The 24,007-nt window shown below is 48.8% G+C and overlaps 1 protein-coding gene across 1 annotated transcript in view; it reads right to left on the bottom strand.

Moving 5' to 3' along the window:
* LOC138467292 (ADP-ribose glycohydrolase MACROD2-like) overlaps window positions 1-19,254 on the bottom strand; it is a 1,886,603-nt gene extending 1,867,349 nt beyond the window's left edge. Inside the window, exons 1-2 of the mRNA XM_069607287.1 lie at window positions 19,246-19,254; window positions 19,054-19,135 (exon numbers count right to left, since the gene is read on the bottom strand). Coding sequence (XP_069463388.1) covers window positions 19,054-19,135; window positions 19,246-19,254 — 91 coding nt within the window. The remainder of the gene's footprint in view (window positions 1-19,053; window positions 19,136-19,245) is intronic.
* Between the last annotated feature and the right edge of the window lie 4,753 nt (window positions 19,255-24,007).

The following is a 24,007-nucleotide window of genomic DNA, read 5'->3' as shown; positions in this document are numbered from 1 at the left end:
AGGTCCAGGATTGGACGCCATTTCCCATCCAGTTTCTTTACCACGATGTATCTCAAGTATACTCCTTTTCCCCATGATGAAGGAGGATCTCTTTCCTATGCTCGTTTTTTAAACTTTTGTCACACTTCTTGCTTGAGAACTCAAAGGTATGATGTGACACCTTTAGGAAGGGGTTTTTGCTTGCGTTTGAACTCCAACAGATGACCGTGTTGTATGGCATCTTGCACCCATCTGTCTTTTGTAATTGCGTGCCATCTGCCTAAATGAAATGCCACATTTCCCCCCACTGGTCTGCCCCTGAGGAAGTCATTGTTGGGCTTTGCTCTGCCTACCTCTTTGCGAGGTGGACGATCCGTGTTTGTGCAGACCTTGATGGTAATGCCTGCCATGTTGGGAGGACTGGTAGCTTATTCTATACACCTGAGAGTAGTAGGTGGATCTTCTGTAGTTCTTGTTGTTCCTTGAGGACAACAATCTTGTGTGGCTTGAGGATCCTCAAAATGGATGAAAATATTTTCTGCCTTGTAGAAAGGTTAATGATTTAGTAGTATCAGAATCAATGACTTTATGTTGTACTTCCTGTGTGAAGTTGGTGCAGCATAGCCATCCCTGTCTTCTTAGGATGACATAATTAGTGATTTGTTTGAACCCCGTCCCTGAGAGATCGAGCAATATTGATGTTCTGATTTGAGGCCTACTCCCCTTCACGTACTAATGTCATGGCCGTCTTCTGCTGTTGTTCTGGCAAGTGCTCTAATATGGGGGCCAATCGGGGCCACCTTTGACGGTCGTAGCGAGCCACTATCGCCAGGGCATTGGCCGCTTTAACTGGTGTTGCCCTGATGGTAAGCACTTTCTTGCCAAAGGTATTTATTTTCCAGCCCTCATTATGGGGAGGTGTAGCGCATTTGTTTTGGGTACGTGCCTTGCAACTTGCCACCGCTGATACAATCGACTCTGGGGAGGGTTGGGATGTTACGACATTTCGGGGTCACGTCCGGAGCTTTGAATTTCTTGTCTAGCCTTCCTTTTATAGCAAGTTCAAGGAAAGGATGCTTCAGGGTCCGCAGCCCCTCTTTCCAAACATGGTGTAGGATTGGTATTGAAAATACAGCCTTCCTGCACTTACCCATGTGATCGAAAAAAAGGAAGAAATCTTTTTTTTCCTCTGCAGGAGTTAGACCAAATTCTTGGCAGGCCTTTGATACCATGGCATGGAAAGCACCAATCTCGCCTGGTGGAGAGGGTTGTGCTGGGCTGCCCTGTGGGTTCTGGTCTGGGTCATCAGTGTCCAACATGTCGTCTTGGAGAAGAGAGACGGAAGAGGAGGTGGAGCTTGCCTCCCGGGGACCTGTTTCATGGTCTGTATCTACTAGCTCCCCCTTCTTCTTGCTCGCCTATTAGCGAGCTATTTCTTCATAGAGGTGGAGCCCTGGGTGGAGAGTGTGATCTGTGCGTCGATCGTGGGCGCTTGGTGCGGTGCGGTCCCTGGATGAATGCCTTTGATCTCTTTCTTGTAATGCATGTAGGCGTGGACTAACCTTGTTTCGGTAGTGATGGATACCCTGAGGTTGAGGCGGTGGAAGCCTAGCATTGAGCTGTCCAAGTAGATTTTGCAGAGTCGAAAGAACTTGCAGGGATAGGAAAGATTGAGGATTTATAAGAGGATATGTTGGAGTCATACCTCCTGATGGTGTAGGGGGGAAACCAAGGGTTACAGTTTGTGCTACTGGAGTTCCTTCTCCTCTTGAACGTGGTCTCCTGAAAGATCTGCCTTGTGCCTGAGGTTGGATCCTGCAGACCTCGGAATTGGAATCCATGACCTCTGGGCATTCCTCTGTGGGCGGTTCAAACTCTGATGTTATTTCATGCTGAAGGATTTCCCTGAGGCTTATGGGTGACATACCAAGAGGGAGATGTCTGGGCTCCGTTGGTTCTTCAGTTGGAGTCTTCAGTACCTCTTTACCACAGGACAGAATATTTTCCTTTTGTAGCAGGAGGTTAGGTTGTTCAGTCTGAACTATAATTTGGGCTATGGTAGAAGTCGATGAAGGATTTGGGTGACCTACAGTGTCACCCCATGGAGATTTTTGGTTTTTCGCTGTTAACGTGGGTGTCGGATTTCATCATTGAAATATATGCCAGGGACGATTTCGTTGACGTGGAAGAATTGTGAATGACTCTTGGCCCGAAGAGGTTCTATGTCCTTCTCTAGAACTACAGGACTCTGACGATGAGTGGTATTTCCTTTTCGTCGACGAAGATGGGGTTTTCCTGGATGACTTGGCTTTATTTTTCTCCTTCATCATTGAAGATGGTCTCGACGAATGGCAGGTCGACTTTGTTAATGGGCGCAAATCCTTATCCATCTTCAACGATTATGTTTTCGTCGATGGACCAGGAACCTTCCCTGTTGACCGGTTTCTTTTTAGAAGGAGACTGGGGTCGTGTCATAGCCTTATCTTGGCTCGCCGGCGATTTTGGCTCACCTGTTTTTTGTTTTTTCGAAGGTGGCTCTTCATACCTCGGCATGTGGCCTGATAGTGAACGCTTGTGAGAGGGGGTGGTAGGTTTCCCTCTCCTTGACTAGCACGCTTCTGACGCTGGGATTTGCCCTTCATTTACTCAACAAATTAGTCAACGCTTTCTGTCTTTGAGGGTTTTTTGAGAAAAACCCTGATAGATCTCACAATCTTCAGAGGAATGGTTGGGGTATAGGCAGTATATACAATCTACATGCCTGTCATCTTCGTAGATGTAATTTAGGCCACACGTCCCACAGGGCCTGAATAAGGATTTCTTCTGACCAACGTTCTCCATGGTCCTAGGGGACACTGTAGAAGAGTCGTTGTGGCTGCTGCTTTGTTCCGTTTAAAAGTAGTGTGGAAAAATATATTTTTCACCTGTAAAGATAATTTCTCTTGAAGAGATAAACTCAAGGAATTTCCAAAGCTAGAAAGACGGTTGAAATCTGAGGGGAAGCTGCTGGGGCGGAGCTATACACTCGACGTCCTGTTGGTGGGGACCAAAAGCACCCACAAAGATGTTGATGGGACACTTTAACAGGCCGATTCATGGAATTAATGTGCGCTGAAAAAACGGCGCACGCGTGCGAAAACGTGCGATTCGCAGTGAAATAGCGAAAATCGCAGTGGTGCGATTATCGCACAGAAAACATTGCACATCAATTCATGGAAGTCCGTGCACGCGCAAAATGTGGGATGTGCGCTGAAAAAGTGCACGGCGCACGCTGGCGCACGCTGGCGCACAGGTCATTGAACGCCGTGCGATAAGGCCACAGCGAATTCGCACATAGCGTGGCGCACATAACAAAAGTAGGCGTAAAACGGGGCGTCACACGCAGAGTGGGGAACAACTCGTGAAAATGTGGGTGTCACGGGGGAAGTACAGGAGGCAAGTGCGCAGAAAGCCCACACGCTCGTCTACAACACGTATTCATGGAATCGATAGGGAAAAACAGCGCACGGCCAAAGACGCGCACAGGCCCATACATGTCCGCCACACGAAAGCAGGCGGTAGCGTCCCTGCGATGGAAAAAAATGTGCGCCAAAGTACTACACGCGCGAGAAGTTACACACGCGATCGGGCCTGGGGGAGCGTTTGCGTGTATTCGAGAGGTGCGCGAGAAGTTTCTCACACGCGATTGGCCTGGGCGCGTGTAATTCAGGGGTGCGTGAGAAGTTCCACAAGCGATTGGCCTGGGCGCATGTATTTCAGGGGTGCGCGAGAAGTTCCACATGCGATTGGCCTGGGCGCGTGTATTTCAGAGGTGCGCGAGAAGTTCCACACGCGATTGGCCTGGGCGCGTGTATTTCAGAGGTGCGCGAGAAGTTCCACACGCGATTGGCCTGGGCGCGTGTATTTCAGAGGTGCGCGAGAAGTTCCACACGCGATTGGCCTGGGCGCGTGTATTTCAGAGGTGCGCGAGAAGTTTCACACGCGATTGGCCTGGGCGCGTGTATTTCAGAGGTGCGCGAGAAGGTTCACACGCGATTGGCCTGGGCGCGTGTATTTCAGGGGCTCGCGGGTGTTTTCACACGCGATCGGGCCTGGGGGAGCGGGGAACGTGTATTTCAGGGGCTCGCGGGTGTTTTTACACGCGATCGGGCCTGGGGGAGCAGGGTACCACTCACCCGTCTGCCTTGCGTGTAGAAGAACGCGTAGCCAACACCCACCCGCTGTGAAGTGATAGCGTGTGAACCCCAACGCCTGCAAAACACACGCACCGCACCCCCGCGCTAAGGGCCTTTGGTCCAATTGAATCGCGTATGCGTGCTGACGCGCTTACGCGCTAAGGGCCTTTCCTCGAATTACACGCTGACGTGCAGAATTTTCACGTGCCAAATCACTCCGTATCAAGCTGGCCACGGGTAAGCACACGGAAGACCACGCTCCTGCCCAGAAGGCCGAACTACTGCCCCCCAGAGCCCCGAGCACGCTCCCACCTGCCATCTGCTGCTGCCTGACTGCCTGCTGCCCACGTGCCCTGCCATTTGCTGCCTGCACATCAGCCAGGGGTGCTGTTGCTGTGACCACCCCTGCTGGAACCGAAGACTCCCGACTGGGATTCCATCGCTCCACAGCCCAGCCCCAGGACCCAGTTGCCCACCCACTCCTGCCTCTGGGGTTGTCATGTCGGGCACTGCAACATCTGGCACCACTGACAATCCCCGGCCAGAGAGGCAGAGGGGCACCAGCTTCAGTGCCACCGAAGTTGGTGTCCTGGTGGAGCAAGTCCTGGGGCAGTATGATGCCCTCTTCGGAAGTTCCCGCGCCGACAAGGAAGGACGGACTCGGATCTGGACTGACATCGTGACTGCCATCAACGCGGAGGGGGTGGCAGTCCGCGACTTCCAACATGTCAAGAAGCACTGGGAGGACTTCAGGTCCAGGACCCTGAACAAGGCCCGGCGCCTCTTGAAGGCAGCGGATGCCAAGGGGCGCCGGGGCCACTTGTCAGAAGATCAGATGAGGGTCCTGGAACGCATATCCCCAGCGCTCCACGTCCAGGTCCTTGAGAGGCAGACCCGTCTGGAGTCGAGCGGTAAGTGTACATGCATCCTGATTGTGAGCTGTGCGTGTGGTGATGTTTCAGTAGTGTGCAGGTTGCACATCTGTTTGTATGGGGTCGAGTATGGGTGGGGGTGTACAGGGCCGTGGGGCTAACACATGCGAGGGCTGTAATGTGTGAGACATGGATGGTGCTTGTGTGTGTAGGCTTGCATGCCAAATGCAGTTGTGTGGGCACACATGTTTGGATGAATGTGTATGTAAGTAGACATGTCTGTGATGTCACGCCTGTATGTTGTTTTCAGCTGCATGTATCAGCACTGTGTACATGTGCATTTGTGTGTATTTGACAAGGGTGCAACAGTGATGCAACATGGATGCATGTGACAGCGGGATGTGGAAGCCTGATTGGCAGATGTGACATGGATGCCCATCTTAACACTGCAACACTTGGCAGAGGTGTACACATGCATGCAAGTGTGGTGGTGTGTGTACATGTGTGGTGCACTTCCTGTGTTGCATGTGATGTCTGGCTCAGCTTTGCCTGCTCATGCTGTTGTATGGGTATGGATGATGCTGGCAGTTGCGATATGGCTGTGGTATGGCTCATGTGTGCGAGTTGAAATGACATGTGTGTTGGGGATTGTGATGGCATGTCTGAGGTTTGCCAATGCCACTCATGTACAACTGTCATCTGTGTATGTGTCCATTGTACAGTGCCCTGATGCCTGTGTTTTATTTCTCCCTGTCTGCAGCGTCAACTGATGAAGAGGGCGGAGAAGGTGCTGTGGAGCACAGCGGCGGGGATCCCACCGCCAGCCGGAGACGCAAGGCCCGGCTCCCCTCCCATGTTGCCATCTCGTCGGGGAGTGAGGAGTCCGGTGCCGCGTCCCAGGCCGCAGCTGCCGGGGGGAGGTCCAAGAGGCGGAGGTTGGAGTTGGACTCCTCGGCAGCAGAAGGGGCAGCTGGGACCCCACAGGGCCCAACGGGGGAAGATGGCACGGAGTCATCCAGGTTGGTGGGGGGTTTGGTGGAGGAGGAGGCCGTGCAAGCAACAGAGACGGGGTCTGGAGGTCGGGATCCCACTGGTGCTAGTGGTGCAGTGCGGGACCAGGGACAGGAGGCAGCACAGGCCGCCGCGGAGGTGCCTGTGTGCAATCCTGTCCCTGATCCTGTCCCTGCATCATCTTGCACCAGCAGGGATGCCTACGTCCAGACCCGTTTTCAGGCAGGGGATGAGCAAACGACAACTGGCCTTCCTCTGCCTGCGGACGTGGCTATCCGGGTCCGGGTTGAGCCTGTCCTGACTGGTGTGGCGTTGCGTCAACGGGCCATGCGAGGTGACCTGCAGTCTTTTCATGAGGAGACTGCATGTCATCTTGAATGGCTCGTTGACCACGTCAGCCTGCTGGGACAGGTCACCCAGGCCGGATTCCTCCGTTTGATGGGGCTTGCTACGACCCCCTCCTCAACTGAACCCCCTACGCGCCAGTCGTCCTCTGTGCCATCTTCCCACCCATCAGTCACCTGGGTGCCCTGTGGAGCTGCCTCTGACGGTGCGGCCAGGCTGGTGGAGGAGGCATCCCTGCTACAGTCGGGAGTCGGACGTCCAGCAGGGGTGGCCACATCAACGACTTCACCCCAGCCGGCGGAGGATGTGCAGGCAGCAAGAGGCAGTGCACGGGCAGAGGCACAGCAGCAACGTGGTGGGAGCCATGAAGGCTCGGGGCCTTCAACATCGGAGGGGCAGGCATCGGCCGGAGGGCAGGAGGACCCAGGACAGAGAGTGTCTTCCGTGTGGCAGCGGTTGGGCCACGCCATAGATGCGGAGCGGCAGCGGGCGGAAGAGGCACGGCTCACAATGGTCAGGGCGGAGAACTCCATGCGGAGGGCCCTGGGGCGGGCCGAGTGCCTCGAGGCAATCCGCAGGGGGTTGGAGGTGGACACGTCGACGGCCCTGTGGACCCTCGGGGCCATGGAGGAGGACCGCCTCCGGGACATTGAGCAGGAGTTCGATGATGCCCTGGGCCGGGACATCCAAAAGTGAGCCGTCAGACTAGCCTGCTGCCCTTGTACATAGTTATGTAGGTAGTGTCAGGTTTCCTTTGTTTTTTTATTTATTTTGGACCTTTTGGACATTGGCCACATTTTTGTATATAGTTTATTTTATTAGTTAGTGTTGTTAGATAGGTTTCATTTCTTTTGTTTGGATAATGGACCCTGGCTTGTTCGTCTGTACATAGTTCACTGTTGGATTTAATTTTTCTTTCACAACTTACCCATGGAGCAATGGCTTTCTATTATTATTTCCCATTGGATTTGCTTTTGTGGACATTGACTTTGGACACCATTACTTTGGATTATGATTTTTGGATTTGCTTTTTTTCACGGACATGCTTCTTTTCTTTTTTGTACATTCCCATTTCTGTTTCTTTATTTTTGAATCTATTTATGTTTCCTTTAATACATATTTTTTTATCGAACTTCAATGTGTGGTATCATCTCATTGGTTTCATGCATATCTTGATATGGGTTTTGAGATTCACTGACACCCATTGGGTGTATGTGAGGGACATGTGTTTGTTTCGAAACTTACAATTGGTGTTCTGTCATGTAATTGCCATTTCTGAGTGGGTGGATGCAATACTCGGGTGGGTGTTTTGCATTTGGAGGCTGACCATAGGGACCAGGGATCTAGATTGTGATGACATATTGGCTGGGGAACATGAGTTGGGGCCTGCTGGCAGGTGCCCCACAGTGCTGGGGGGTGGGGGTGGTGGGAGACGTGGGTGGGGGCCTGGTGGAGGGTGCCCCTGCACTGCTGGGGGGTGGGGGTGGTGGGAGACATGGGTGGGGGCCTGGTGGAGGGTGCCCCTGCACTGCTGGGGGGTGGGGGTGGTGGGGAACATGAGTTGGACATGGGTGGGGGCCTGCTGGCAGGTGCCCCACAGTGCTGGGGGGTGGGGGTGGTGGGGACATGAGTTGGACATGGGTGGGGGCCTGCTGGCAGGTGCCCCACAGTGCTGGGGGGTCGGGGTGGTGGAAGACATGGGTGGGGGCCTGGTGGAGGGTGCCCCTGCACTGCTGGGGGGTGGGGGTGGTGGGGACATGAGTGGGACATGAGTGGGGGCCTGCTGGCAGGTGCCCCGCAATGCTGGGGGTGGGGGTGCAAGGGGACATGAGTGGGACATGAGTGGGGGCCTGCTGGCAGGTGCCCCGCAATTCTGGGGGTGGGGGTGCAAGGGGACATGAGTTGGTGATCATTAGTGCAAGGAGACATGTGCCTTTGTTGGGGGGCATGCCCATGTTGGGTGGGCTGCCTGCGGGACATGACCAGGGATGCAGGGTAGTCCCCTGTGGTGTGGGCTGCCTGCAGGGGCCGTGGAGGGTGTACAGGGAACACCTGGGAGGACCCACACTGCCAAATCACATGTAGGACTCCCCGGCACCCCTGAAATACACGTACCCTGCTGAAATCGCGTGTAAAACTTTCCACGCACCCCTGGAATACACGCACACGCTCCCCCAGGCCAATCGCGTGTGGAACTTCTCGCGCACCTCTGAAATACACTGTTAAGACGGATTTCTGAACTCTGTCCTGGTGGCGCAGAAGTTCAGAAGGCCAACCTAATTACTTGGAACAGGGTAACCTCTGGACGAGCCAGACCAATCAAGGTAGCGATCGCGGCGGTCAAGACTAGGTCTCAAGAGGGGTGAGGGTGACTGAAAGCCCGCAATGAGCACACAAGGCAAGATCACTTACAAACTACTCCAAACAGTTGTTATATTAAAAATATATACACATTTATTCCAAGGCCTTTAAAACAATGACCGTAGCGAGAAAATCACAATATAACGATAGTAAACCAACACATACCATATCAACACAATATATATACAAATACGACAGTCTCAAGCGTTAGATGCACGAAATGGGTAGTCCACCTAAAAGGGAAGGAAGACAGGCAGTGCGAAATAATGCTTAGACCCAGTTCGCCTTCAGAGGCACCTAACTAGATGGAAGTCCGAGCCCTGTGAAGAGTGGAGCGTTGTGCTCAAAAGTACCTGCACGCGCTGGTGCCAACGGGCAAAAGGAGAAGCTCTTGAGGGAAATCAGGCAGTTCAGTTTAGTGCACAAAAGAAGAAGAACAAGTTCCGCGACTCAAGCGCAGCCTCCACAGTGGGCAGAAGCAGAGCGCGAGTACGGAAAAGGGTGCTGTTTGACACAGTGGGTAAAAGCAATGGGCTCCTGCAGGAGGGCGACCAGATCCTAGCTATGCTACTCACCGGTCCCCGATGCAAGCAGACCCAGGCTTCTCCGCGTCAGTTTCAGCAGCTGGCAGGTTCAGAAGAGCAGGGAACGCCTCGTCGTCGTTTTGAGTAAAAAGACGTCCCAATCGAAGAAACCCGCACAGTTTGTTACCACAGCAGGGCAACGGAGCTGCCATGTGTATCTGAGCCAAATGTACACTACTCACTTCAGACCTGGGAACGCCAAGTGTACGAAGCGTGTGAGAGTGACAAGGACTCGAAATACTACACAACCTGGCGGCGGTTACAGAGCAAGACTCCCGTGTAAGCTGGTCAGTCAGCTGGATGGCCCAGAGACGCTTCCGAAGGCTTACTGGCAGGAGATGGTGAAGATGCCGAGAATAGCTGTTCCCGCTATTCCAAGGGTCGAAGTACCAGTACAGGCCTTCTGGTTCGATCAAAGGTGAAAAGGGTTTCACAAGGCGACAGCAGTGCAGAGGAGAAGTCCTTCAGCGGGTCACCAGCAATTCCTCGGTCCAGCCTCTTGGTTGCAGGATACTTGGCTCCTGTATTCCTTCGTTCGTGAGAACTCAGGAGATCGACATGGTAGTGGTGTTTCCAGCCCCCTCTTATCCACGGTTCCCTTCGCGCCAAAACGGAGGGGACCCAATGGGAGATCCGCTCATCAACACTCACACCATTCGTGGACCAATCACGGACCACGGTGGTCCCAGGCATTCACACCACCCTAGACTCTCTGCCACCCAGGATGTGTATTGGGACCAGACATCCCAGCCCACATCCTGGAGGCACACACAAGACATGTAGAAGCCCGCGAAAGCATCCGTGTTTCGCGGGAAAGTACATGCTCAAATAAGGAAGGCCCCGGGTCGGCTCGACCTGGGGAAGGTGAAGGGAGCAAGACGGTCAGCGGACAGGACAAAGGAGCCTCGTGGTCTGGCCATTTTGGGAGCCAGGCCACCATTTTGGGTTAAGCGCGAGAAACGCGCTTAGAACGCCAAAAGGAGCTCAAAACACAAGAAACGATCGCTGCCACCATTCCCGTCCCTGAATCACTTGCACCGATCAGATACAATCCTAAAAGAGTATCTAGGGCCTGTAGAAGGCTAGAGACCCAAGAGAGCTGTAATTTAGCTTACAGTGCCCTCTTGTGTCATGTTGCACGAAAGCCGCAACATGATAAAAGAAACTACGGGAAACAGTGTTCCCCGGTACTGACTGTCTTAAGGGCATGTCAGTTTCCCCGTAAGAAAGGAGCGAAAGCCCAGAGGAGTGCGGCAGAAGGCTGCACTTCTCTGGCAAAGTCAAGAACAAGGTGAAAAACAACAGCAAAAAGTTTAGGGGTTGCCACATGGAAGGAAAATTACCTACAATTACGAAATCTTTCCTAACATACACGCACACGCTCCCCCAGGCCAATCGCGTGTTTAACTTCTCGCGCACCCCTGAAATACCCGCACGCAGCCCAATCGCGTGTGAAACTTCCCGCGCACCCCTGAAATACCCGCACGCAGCCCAATCGCGTGTGAAACTTCACGCGCACCCCTGAAATACCCGCACGCAGCCCAATCGTGTGTGAAACTTCACGCGCACCCCTGAAATACCCGCACGCAGCCCAATCGCATGTGAAACTTCTCGCGCACCTCTGAAATACACGCGCCCAGGCCAATCGCGTGTGGAACTTCTCGCGCACCTCTGAAATACACGCGCCCTGGCCAATCGCGTGTGGAACTTCTCGCGCACCTCTGGAATACACGCGCCCAGGGCAATCGCATGTGAAACTTCCCGCGCACCTCTGGAATACACGCGCCCAGGGCAATCGCGTGTGAAACTTCCCGCGCACCCCTGAAATACATGCGCCCAAGGGAATCGCGTGTGGAACTTCTCGCGCACCTCTGAAATACACGCGCCCAGGCCAATCGCGTGTGGAACTTCTCGCGCACCACTGGAATACACGCGCCCAGGGCAATCGCGTGTGGAACTTCTCGCGCACCTCTGAAATACCCGCGCCCAGGCCAATCGCGTGTGGAACTTCTCGCGCACCCCTGAAATACACGCGCCCAGGCCAATCGCGTGTGGAACTTCTCGCGCTCCCCTGAAATACCTGCACGCAGCCCAATCGCGTGTGAAACTTCCCGCGCACCCCTGAAATACACGCGCCCAGGGCAATCGCGTGTGAAACTTCCCGCGCACCCGTGAAATACACGCGCCCAGGGCAATCGCGTGTGAAACTTCCCGCGCACCCCTGAAATACACGCACCCAGGGCAATCGCGTGTGGAACTTCTCGCGCACCTTTGAAATACACGCGCCCAGGCCAACCGCGTGTGGAACTTCTCGCGCACCTCTGGAATACACGCGCTCAGGGCAATCGCGTGTGAAAATTCCCGCGCACCCCTGAAATACACGCGCCCAGGGCAATCGCGTGTGGAACTTTTCGCGCACCTCTGAAATACACGCGCCCAGGCCAATCGCGTGTGGAACTTCTCGCGCACCTCTGGAATACACGCGCCCAGGGCAATCGCGTGTGGAACTTCTCGCGCACCTCTGAAATACACGCGCCCAGGCCAATCGCGTGTGGAACTTCTCGCACACCCCTGAAATACACGCGCTCAGGCCATTCGCGTGTGGAACTTCTCGCGCACCCCTGAAATACACGCACCCGGGCCATTCGCGTGTAATACTTCTCGCGCACCCCTGAAATACACGCACACGCTCCCCCTGGCCAGATTGCGTGTGAAACTTCTCGCGCACGTGAAACACCCGTAATACGCGTTCCCCGCTTTGCGTTTGCTGTTTGCCAGTCCGGTAAACTGGTACAGGGTTGGCGCAGCCCTTTGCGATGGTTTTGCGATCTTGATGGCTTTTCCTTGCGCGAGGGCGTTCTTGGGGGCGTAACTGGCGCTGCTGCAGGGTCGCTGCGCCACTCTGCGCCACGTCTGCTTTTGGAGGCGAAAATCCATGAATACGCTGTGCGCGGAAATTGATTTTATGGCACGCGGCTGGCGCAGACATTCGCACGGGCACGCTGTGCGCCAGCCGCGTGCGACACTTTTGTGAGGAATTACATGAATCGGCCTGTATGTGTCAACAAAAATTTTCACAGCAAAAGTACTAAATCAAAGTAACCAGCAATTCCCAGCCTGATAATGGGGAATAATCACAGCATGTTAGTCCATGAAAGATCCAAAGCTGAAGAATATATGTATAATTGGTTATTTATAACTCGCTTAATAACAAATAGGTTTCTAAGCACGGACCCGGGATCCGTACCTGTGTTGCTCTGCGTTGTCTTGCTTCCTAGACTAGCGCCTTGCCACTGAGCTATTCTACCGTATAAAATGTATTCCTTAAAACCTAGAACATAGCATGTTTTCTCTGCTTAGTTTGTTTTGTCTGTTTGACATTAATTACTTGATATTTTAGTGAAAATCATTGCATTAATTCAAGTAATGTTTTACAATGTCAGCTGAAGCTTTCCCTAACAGCAAAATGTCCAGTTTTGTGGAGCTTAGATTTAAAATGTTGTTACTCATACATTTCCTTAAAGACAAGAAGACAATGCTCGATGGCATTCGCAGAGTGAGAGTCAGATAATAAAAAGAGTTGACAAATAATCTGAGTATCAGCTGCATCGTTAAAAAAAGAAAAAAACAAGTGAATCAAGCGACCATAAGCATAGGCTAAAAAGACTGGGGAAGCCATGCTCTAATGGTAAGAAATGCAAACCACATGTGTACTGTTTGAAAAATAACGTTTCCTTTGAACAGGGCTATCTCTGTGATTTATAGTAAAATTGTTAAGATGTCATGTGTAAAGGAAATACCAAGTGATTAATCAGTGTCAACAGGAAAATGAGAGAATGGTTAAAAAAAACCAGCATAAACATATATTGCTAAAGTGATATAGTGTTCGGGGAGCCCCACACGATAGCACAGAACATGGTAATTGCGAGGGCCTTCAGAGGTTTATATTCTAGGGAATCGGGTGTGCTTAAAAGATTGTGCAGTGGCAGCCATGCTGAATGGAATGCAACGTTCTCTCTTGTCCAATTCCTATTTCCTTTGACGGGAGCTGCAAGCCTTACAAAAAGTATATTAAAAAGAGCAAGAGGAAGGAGGGACTGTCAATACTTATGAGCATATCGTATGGACGTGCCCATGGACGCAATATAGTGTATTAGTAAATAAGTCAACATTATTTGTAGGTGAATTATAACTGATCAAGAAATCCGACGGACATGTTGATGGAGAAACAAAACAGAAGATGAATTCGAATAATTAAACAATCATATATAATTCCATTGACGACTATACAATAGAGAGATTGTCGTGAAGATGTTAAAAAGCATTTCGAAATTGAAATCAATCATGACAATATGTCATGACTAGATAATCAGTTGCAGGCATCTGCAACTGCATCATTAGAAAGTGTCATGTAGATTTCGATGATTTATAAATAACATTAGCAGTAAACTGCATATCAAACACTGATCTAGCTCTCCTTCTCGCTATCACTCTCTATCTCTCTCTTCCTTTCTCTGTCTCTCTCATTCTCTCTCTGCACTGGCTCACTTTTCTCTCTGCTTTCTCTGCCTCAGTCTAAGTCTTTGTCTCTTTCTACGTGGGTGATATGTGTGTTGTCTGGTGAGTGTTTAATAGAACCCACGTCCCCCCGCCCAATGCCCCCTTGATGTTTCTGACAGCTGCACAACAAGATGAAAAACACAGATATCTGGAGGGGGACTGTGCTTTGGTTTTACAAAGGCAGCTATTAAGAAAACAAATAAAACATGTCATTATACTAACATTGTAAACTAGCTTGTTACACTAAAATGTTAATTTCTAATTATCAAAAGATAGTCCAGCCAAGTCCCACAGCTTTCTGCGGATGAGGACTGGGGCCACACTTGGAGCGGGAGTGGGCCATGCCTGTGCCCCCTGCGCCTCTTGGGGCACCGCTGTCCTCTGTGCTGGGACGCTGTCCCTTAAGAAACCTACTATCTGGTGGTGCCAGGTTTTGCCTCCCCTTGTGTCATCTGGGCGGTGAAGTGAGTCTCCCACTCTGGGCAGCTTCTATGCTCACTGACTCCCAACCCCCACCGGAACCCTTCTATTCCCTCTTTTACGCTTTTGTGCAATACCCTGCCTGCAGCACTAAATTCTTTCTCTTTTCTAAATCTATGGTGCTGCTTATCATTGTTTGCCGTCCGCACCCTCCTGCGTTCCTCCTGTTGTTATACTCTCTTTCTCTGTTCTCTACCTACAATGCCTTAGTGCATTCCTCCCCACCTCTCTAGTCGTCCCTTTGTTGCTCACCATCTAAATAATCTGTCCCCTCCCTCTTCCACTAACCTATCTCACCCCATCAACATTGCCGTATGAAACACCCTCTTCTCTGTGCACTAAAGCCAATTTATTCTTAGACATTTTTCTCCACTACCAGTTTCACTTCCTCTGTCTAGCTGAGTCCCGGCTCACCTCCTTTGATACTGTAGCCCCGGCTACTCTCTCTACATCTTCATCATCCTTCTCTCTTATCCCTCACCTGCCTGGACATGGTGGGTGCGCTGGCATTCTCTCTGAAACTTTTTTCACATCTATGCCTGTTTCTTCTAACTTTCTTTCCTTCCCTACCTTTGAATTCCACTTTGCCTTCTCTTCTAAACCTCATCCTATTGCTTTTATGATTATCTGCTGGCCTCCTGGACATGTTACCTCCTTTTGTGAGGATCGTGACACTCTCCTCTCATCTCTTCTTCCATTAAAGTCACCTCTTTTTCTCCTTGGTGACTTCAATCTTCATCGTTCTTCTACCCACTCAAATATCCCTTTCTTAGCGTTACTTTATTTCTAGCATCATCTAAAAATTCCTACCTCTCCCTCCCATCTCTATGCTTTCTCTTTATCTGATGTTTTCAACTGTTCCTAGTATCTTCTCTGTTTGCTGTGCCATTCTCTTCTTCAGATCACTTTCTTCTTACCTTCTCTCTTGCTTTACCGCCCCTTCAACAATCTCTTTTCCCCATCATCACCTTTTCAGCGTAGTGATCTGAGCTCTTTATCTCATGCATCCTTTATTGTTGCCATCTTTTTACTTCTTCCTTCTCTTGACACTTTCTCTTCACTTTCACCTGACTCTATCTCATCCACACTCGCCACCTCTCTTCTCTATGCTCTTGATACCCTATACCTTTCTTCCCCATGTTTTCCCTCCTTGAGACCTTCGCGGCCATGTATGAATCCTTCCCTCCGCTCATCCGGACGTATTCCACAAAGGGTTGAACGTCGATGGCTCGAATCCCAATCATCTGTTGATCTTCTGTTCTTGTCTTCTGCTCACTCTGCTTATTATGCCCTATTATTCACTGATCAAAAATACTACTCTACTAACCTCTTGGACTCTTATCCTTCTGTATCGTGCCCTGAATCATATCTTGCCCGCCTCCTGACCCGCTTCCCTTTCATCTCTTACTGCTTCTGACTTTGCAGATTATTGTATTTGACTGACAACATGGCTGCTCTGTGCTCTTCTACCTCGTCCTCTTCCACTAACTCTTCACTCCCCCACAACTCCTCCTGTCTCCCCGTCTTTGCTTACATCTTCATTCTCCCCTCTCACTGACACTGATGTCTCTTCAGTTCTTGCTAAAGCTAACCCAACCTTTGATTCACTCCCTTATTCTTTGATTCCCTCAGTCTACCCTCTTCTTATTCCCTATTTTACGGCACTTTTTAATTCTTCTCTTCCTAATGCTGGTTCCCCCTCTTCTTTCAAACATGCTTTCATCCTACCAAATTTGAAGAAACCATCTCTTGCCTGCTCATTTTTGTCAATTTCGCTCTAGCCTTTCCTTCTAAGCGCCTTGAGCGCACAGTTTATACACAGGTATTCTCCCATGTCTCAGTTAATGCTCATCTCCCTCCTCACCAATCTGGCTTCTGGCTTTGTCACTTCATGGAGACTGCTCTCCTTACTCTTTCTAATTCTCACCTAAGCACCCGTTAGTCTACGCTCACCTCTCTTCTTATGCTCTTGGATCTTTCTCCAGCTTTTGACAATGTTGACCACACTATCCTTCTCTCGTCTCTTTGTCATCTTGACTTTCGTGGGTCTGTTTTAAAATGGTTTCACTCTTACATCTTCGGTCAAGCTTTTTCTGTTTCCTGGCATGGCCAGTGTTTCTCTACTCATCCTCTCACCTCTGGTGTAACTTAGGGGTTTGTCCTACGTCCTTTACTTTTTTCTCTCTACACTATCTCCTATCATCTTTATGTGGATGATTGCTAAACGTGGCTATCTTTTTCTGCTTCCTTTCACTCCCGCACTCCAATATACCATTTCTTCATGGCCAGCCTGGATGACTACTCACTATCTTCACTTAAACCCATCAAAAATGGAGCTCATCTTCTTCTATGCTTAAAATACCCCCCCTTCCTCCTCCTTCCATTTCCTCTACGCCCTCTTCAATTGTACCCTTGCCTATTGCCCGTAATTTGGGTATCGTGTTAAACTCTATAATGTTTGCAGGTCCTATCTATTTCTCACTGCTCAAACTACTAAGTCTTTACTCTCTTTCTCATGCATTCTCTCGTCTTTTCTACTGCTCTGCTATCCTTCTCGGTCTTCCTGCCTATCGACTTGCTCCTCTCCATAGAAACTTTAATTCCTCTGTCCGCTTACTTCTTCATTTATCCCCCTGCACCGTGCAACTCCATTTCTTCTGCATTATTTTTCCTCCACCAGCCTTCTTAAATATCTCTGTGGTTTTGCTCCACCTTATCTCTCTCTGCTCTCTTGTCCCTTTGTAGTCCCCCTCTTGCTCTCTCAGGTCTCAATCTCAATTTCTCCTATTCACCCCCATCCCCTTTGTGCTTCTTTCCACTTTTGCTCTTTTAGACCCTAAATCTTGGAATGCCCTCCCTTTATCCGTTATATCTCTTTGTTCCCTCTTATCAAGATTCGCCTAAAGGATCATCTGCTCTTTGCCTGATCATGATGTCTTGACAAGCTTTCAATTTTGATGTACCATTTTATAGACGTTCTTTAGTGCTTTGGCGTGAAGCGCTATAACAATACAATAAAATACCAGCACGAATACAAATTAAGAGATGAACAACATTCTTAAGTGAGCCCTGGGGAGAGATGCTTGCCCCTGGATGCACCACATTAACCACACAGAGCCCAAGCTCATACTAGTTTAGGAAATGCTGATTGGCTGTAGTCTGCTAATGGTCTGTTCAGTAACTCAGGAATGGATTGTAACTTGTTAAAATTGTGAAAAATGCCAATGTTATCTCTAGAAAGGCCAAATGGTTCAGGAAAAGATACTGTAAACTGCTCAATGTCAGTATTGATTAAATGTTAATGTCAAAGGTATTTGTACTGCGCACCGTCACCAACAGAGTTGGTCCCCAGGTGCTCAGGCGGATCTGTAAATGAGAAGGTGGGGTGGGTTAGTGAGCAGTGACATCACACAACCCTTGACCTCTGATGACATCACAGGAAGTGATGTCATTTGACTCCACCCCGAAGTGATATTGCGGAAGCGATGGAACACGACCTTTCACCCCTTGACAAAACAGGAAGTGGCATCACATAGCATTGTACGCTATGAAAAATATGGTAACGGTATCACTATAATGTGATGTACAATTTATACAAGAATGGACCGCCATATGTATCATTACGATCAGTGTGTATAGGTCCATATTATCAAATTACTGTGAATGCAAGCAGACGTCCATGACCAAATGATAATGATGTGTTATTATATAGCACTTACGCTTAAGCGCTTTATATAGAAAAAATATACACCCAATATCATCCAACCTGTGTTGGTACTCATTTATCGACCGCAGAAGGATGAAAGGCTGCGTTGAAGCGTTTAAGAACAGACTAAATCAGTGACTCACCCCCCTGAAGTGTGCCTGAAATAAACCTTTAATGAGTCTAGTAATTATTGTAGCGAATTCCAGGAAGACACATTATTTGGTATTCCTATTCTTTCTTATTTAGGGTCAGTGCTGAAAGTGCTAGACTTGTGGCACTCCTGTTCTTATTTTTCTTCTTTTTTTTAAAAGGCCTGAACAAGAAAGCTAGCCACTCCAGAAGTGAAGAGCCACATGGTGCTGGCCACAGCTCAGGAGCTTGCATTACAAAAAAAAAGAAAAAACATTATTTATTTTTTTCGAGGTCGCAAGGTCGACCTCTGGCGACCCCTAAATGACGTCCCTGTTAGTGATGAGAGGAGGGAGTAGAATAGTGAGAGAGGTGATGTCCTGTTGGCAGCTTCAGTTCGGTATACACCGTGCACTAATCTTTGATGCAAGTAACCGATCGATGTCAGTCCTCGTGTGCTGTTGGTGATGTTTATGTGTTGTTGGTTTTTTGTTGCAGTGTGGAGGAGAGCGTGCGGCTTGCTTTGCGAGAGGGGGTTGTGTGAGTTTTTGTGTGAGTTAAGCATGCAGGCATTTTGAGCTTTTTGGTTAGTGAATCAATGACATCCCACCGTTCATTGCTTCTGCCTGACAGAATTAGGAGTTCGGCATATGTAACGGCAACTCTGTTCTTTGAGGTTACACCAGTGCAGTTGAGCACTTTACAGATACCAAACATAGGGTCATAAAGAGAATTAAACAACAAGAAAAGTAAAGAAAATGCAAATCGCAAGAAAAGAAAACAATAGCGACTGTCATCATTCGCAAGAACACAAGCCATCGGGCGTGCAATGGGAATTTCATCCGCCATACCTAGAGGGAAGGCCTCAGCAAGTTTCTGCTTGTAGATTTTGAAGTCTGTTTCCAAAAAGACGCAAAAGATAACGCGATCCATCTGTAAGAAACAATACACAGAGTTAGGGAAAGAATGTGAAGGTTGTTATTGCATTTCATTGCTAAGGAAATAGAAACAATCTGGTCTTCATTACAGTAAAACACTCCTACACTCCCCATCCTTGTTGATCCTTGTAGTTTACAGAAATCATTTAAGATGTGTACACGTTTCTAACTTTAACAAGAAACCCACTTTAGAAAAGAGACGCAGTTGTGGTTGACGATTGCTATTTTGGTATTAATTAGGAAGTCAAAAGCAGGGGCGTGGGGAGGTTGTTGTTATACCCAAGGGCTAAACCCAGGACTCCCGATATCCTCCTCAAAGGAAAACCGTGGTAAATATCATGGCTAAGCTACTGCCATTCATGTCTGACGATGGAAACGTACAGGGCCTAAAGTGCGTGCAACAAGTAGGGCACCATGAAAGGGGCATAGAAACAAGGGGGCGTGTAGCCTGGCCATATAAACGTATGTACAAGTCAATGAGGTAGACAACAGTTAAGTGTCTTTTAGCTTCCATTGGGTACTTAGTCCTTGGAGTGTGCAAGGTTGTATGCACAGACTATTTGACAAATAAGTGGCCTAAGGCGCAGGCAGATTTGGTGATGTGCAGAAGCCAGCACTGTTCTCCTGCTCCTCCGACAAACGTTTCACCATTAGAAACAAGCATTGGAAAATCCTACAGTTTTGGCTTTTGTGTAGTGGGACAAATCTGGTCATTTTGTCGCTTCTCCCCAGAGCGGAGAGCCATCCCCTGTGAGGCTAGGGAGGTGAGCCCGCTCTGCAAGACCCTCCCTAAGGGACTGGGCAAGTGGGACTTCACTGGGAGTGACTCCCCTCTTGGGGACAAGGACTCCCAGTTCGATAAGGACCTCCCAGTCTGGAATACATTGTCAGCCTACATGCGACTTGGAAAAGGTGTTTTAACTCCTGTTTTGACTACACCAGCCAGTGACATTCCTTCCATCTCTTTGGCTTCAGGCAATGCCGGATTTAGTCTCAGCAAAACAAAAGCTGTGATGGCTGGAAGGTTTAGAATGAATCTCTGTTTTCTTTGGACGAGCACCATTAGTTTTAGTTTCTAGGTGGGGAACATCCCTCGGGCATTGCTCTGGACAACCGTCCACACCACCGTTCTCCAGCTGCAAAGCCATTACAAAAAAGGAAAGACCATATGCAAATCATGCTTGGTCTGACCCCAAAAGGGGACGTTCAGCCCAAACTGCTTGCTTATATCCCTTCTGCACGAGCGCCACAGTCAAAGAAGGAGGACACATCTTCTTTGTTTGTGATGACAAACACAAACCTAGAAGGAACTGTGAATGGGTTTCCTATGCAGAGGTGAAGTCCTGGAGGGATGCAGCCACACTCAACCACAGAGCCTGCAGGAGCATTTAGGGGGCAAGCCAAAGGCTAGCAGGACGCCTTCAAGTCCGACTGAGAAGCCAAGGTCAGGGGGAAGAGGCGGAGACAGGGAATCACCGGGTTCCTCTGGTGGCGTGACCACAGAGAAGCTCTGGTGGGCCTGGGGCCTGGTAACCCACGCCGAGACCAGATCACCGGAGAGAGCCCGGAACCCTGAGCTCTACGCCAGAAGGACATTAGCTGCAGAGATAAGCAGCAACAGAGAAGCGAACGCTCCCACAGAGAGACTATCAGTGAGAGGTACAAACACCTTGATTTAAGGCTAGGAAAGCCAACAAGGTTATGGGAACCTGAGGAACCCGAGCGGGCAAGCGCCCTATGTGAATTGGATTGAAATAGTTACAAACACTTTGCATCCAGGCTAGGAGAGCCGACAAGGTTACAGGACGCTGAGAAACCCAAGCGGGCAAGCACCCTATGTGAGTCAAAGTGAAGGCCGACGATGGTTGCGGGAGTCTGAGAGAGCCCAGCGGGCAAGCGCCCAATGTGAATTACATTGATTGCGAGAATGCAAGTGTGCCAGAGGGCCACAGGACTTCGAGGAGTCCAGGAGCCACAAAACTGTTATGAAGAGAACTGTGTTCAAAAGGCAACCATACAAAGGATATTTTCTTTTGACCAGAAAAGTCAGCAGGAAAATTGTGAATTCTTTTTATTGATGAACTTGAATCTAACGACAATCCTTTCAAGTGATTGGGCTAGGCAGAAGCCTACGGTGGAGGCCATTGCTCCAGCCTCTCTTTTTAATTAAGTGTTGAAACTGGTAGTGCCAGATGAGTTGGATAGGATTTTGGACTAAGGACTGTTCCCTTTGGATGAGCACCACTAGTTTTAGTTTCTAGGGAGGGAACTTCCCTCATAGATTTAGGGCAAGTTATGAATTTTCATTTATTTTGAATAAAAACCCTTGAAACATGTCAGTCATTGGTCCGAGTCCTTCTTATGGTTGCCGCAGTAAGTATAGGATAAGTGTTTCCCAGATACTGATACAATGGTATTACCGGCCTATAAAATGTCAACAGATGGAAAATGGGACGGTTACGTGGGCAAATGATTGGAGTACTTAGCTGCCTATGTAATACCTATACACAATCCAAAACTGTTGGCTTTGACAATGCTTCTTTTAAGAGGCCTTGAGTACAGGGACCACATATAAATCAAATGGCAGAAGGCACACTTGGCAAAGACATTTTTATTACACAAGAAATGCAATTAAGCTGCAATGAAGCCATTACTTCTCATCAGACGATTTAGAAATAACACTGACATGCTAATGTTTGATGCTACTGCATGACAAAGCTTCCTCGGAGAGATCCCAGGAGAATGTGTTTTGGGAAAAGAAAGTGAACTGGATGGACCCAAACAGCCCTTTAAGATGAGCAGCAGCAACCTCGAGATAGATGGAGATGCAGATTCGTACTCTTGCACCAAATAATAATGACAACTCAATAGTTTGTCAAAGGTAGTCCGTTTAACAACAAGTACAAAAAAATGGGGAGTAAATGAACATCAGCAACCTCTCAATCTTCCTTCTCGCTTAAACTCCAATTCATTTCAGAAAAAACACAATATCTATACCAAAAACCCATCATCATTGACGCATAATCTTAAAAACCGAACATGCAATGTGATTGGTTTTAGGAAGGTAACTTTAACATAGGTACTATATCTGTAAATGGTAACGAGGAGAGGGGATTGGATAATCAATGTCAGGTGGGGCAACTAAGCCCTTCAAAATGGCCACTGTAAACGTCACTAAAAGTACGAAGTCTCATTGGTTCTACTGACTATAGGACCCTAGATTACACGGTCCCCCATGATTGAGTTGGCATCAACCCCACTCATACCTTTCCACTTGCGCTTAACAGCATGCAGAATAGCCAGCCAGGTGGAGGGAGTTAGTCTGCACCCCAGCTTCCCTCCAATTATGTTACAATCAATCATCACCTCAGTGTTCATGTGTCAATTATATCTTTGTAGTTTGGCCTTGAGTCTGCTCTTGGTCCGAGAAAATTAAGGAGTATGGGTATGGCAGGGGTCCATGCGTAGGTGTGAAAGTCTCATCCCTTCCTGCCTGCCTTGTCATGTGACTAGGACACCGTGAAATCGGCCTCTTCTTCATGCATTTTCGTGTATTTGATTTAATTGCGCCAGTCTTCTACCATCTGTGGCTTATCTTGACCTTTCTGAACAGGATACTCTGTTCTTTTTCTCTTTAATTGTATCCACTGTTGGTCTATTCCAGCCCAATACGACCTTGGCTTCTTGGCATGGTTACCTTCAGCTGCGTTTCTCCATCTTAATTCTCGATTTGTTTGCTGCAGCACTCTTCTCTTGAGACCTTTAGTAACCTTTGTTCAATTCTGCTCATGTGCGTAGTGGATTTACACTCATCTATAAAGTACTTTAGAGGTAGATATATGTATAGTTGGTGCTTGCCGCAATCTCTTTTACTACTAAGCATAAGCAAGCTTCACGATTTCTTTGCTTCTTGCGGTTTCTTGCATCTCTACACGTTTAAACTAACTTATTATCTTCTTCGTGCATATGGCATAAGTTTCTGCATCTTGACATCAATTTCTTCATCTTATGCTCAGGATGTCACTTATCCATGGTATCTTGTCTCTTTGTCAGTATTCTCAGGTCATTATATCTTCTATATGTGCGTCTGTCCGATTTTTCATGACGTCACCATTTGTCGTCCATTAGTATCTTGTTGGCTTCTTCGGGTATTACATTCTGACAACCGCCATTTTGTCTTGCCTGTAGATATGGTTTTCTAAATAGGTTCCTTACTGTCCAGGTTTTCTTAGGTGTCGGCACTTCAATAGGTGCTGTTATTCTGATAGGCACTGGGCAGAGCCGAACTGCGGCTCTCTGCTGGTTTATCTGTTCTCCATATGTCACATATTTTGGCGTGAACGTACCTGGCACTTCAAAGGGGGTGGCTGGAGTGCGGATGATACTTGGCACTTCCTCTTCAAAGGGAAGGTTGTGGGTGGGACTGGCTATAGGAATTAGCCTGGGCAGTCAATGGCTGGTAAAATGATCAAACACCCACAAGCTGCGCGCCCCTCCTCACGTCATCTACCCCGAGCTGAATTCCATGGCAATCGTTTGTGCTTATAGATAGAAAAAGTGTAACGATTTGCCAAAACTAATAAAGCAGTATAGTATGTGGGATGGGCGTCCGTTGTCCATTGGTGTAATAAACAACAATGCCTTTAGAAGAGGCACTGTAGGAGGGAATTCTCTGTCAAAGATATCGGAATAGATACATTTGTTCTGTCCTGTTAGACACACCAAAAACTCCTGAGCAAATAGCCAACAAGAACAAATAACGAGTATGCTGGTCCTTTTTGCATAGACTTGCATAATAGCCTGGCACTTAACGGGTTAATTACTACTCTAGTGCAAATGGTTTTCAACTGAACGTTAATTAGCACTA

This window comes from Ambystoma mexicanum, chromosome 4q, assembly GCF_040938575.1.
Source record: "Ambystoma mexicanum isolate Mex_15411 chromosome 4q, UKY_AmexF1_1, whole genome shotgun sequence".
NCBI classification, from domain to species: Eukaryota; Metazoa; Chordata; class Amphibia; order Caudata; family Ambystomatidae; genus Ambystoma; species Ambystoma mexicanum.
Note: the sequence above shows the minus strand (reverse complement) of the source record. Positions and strands in the feature narration are given on the sequence as shown.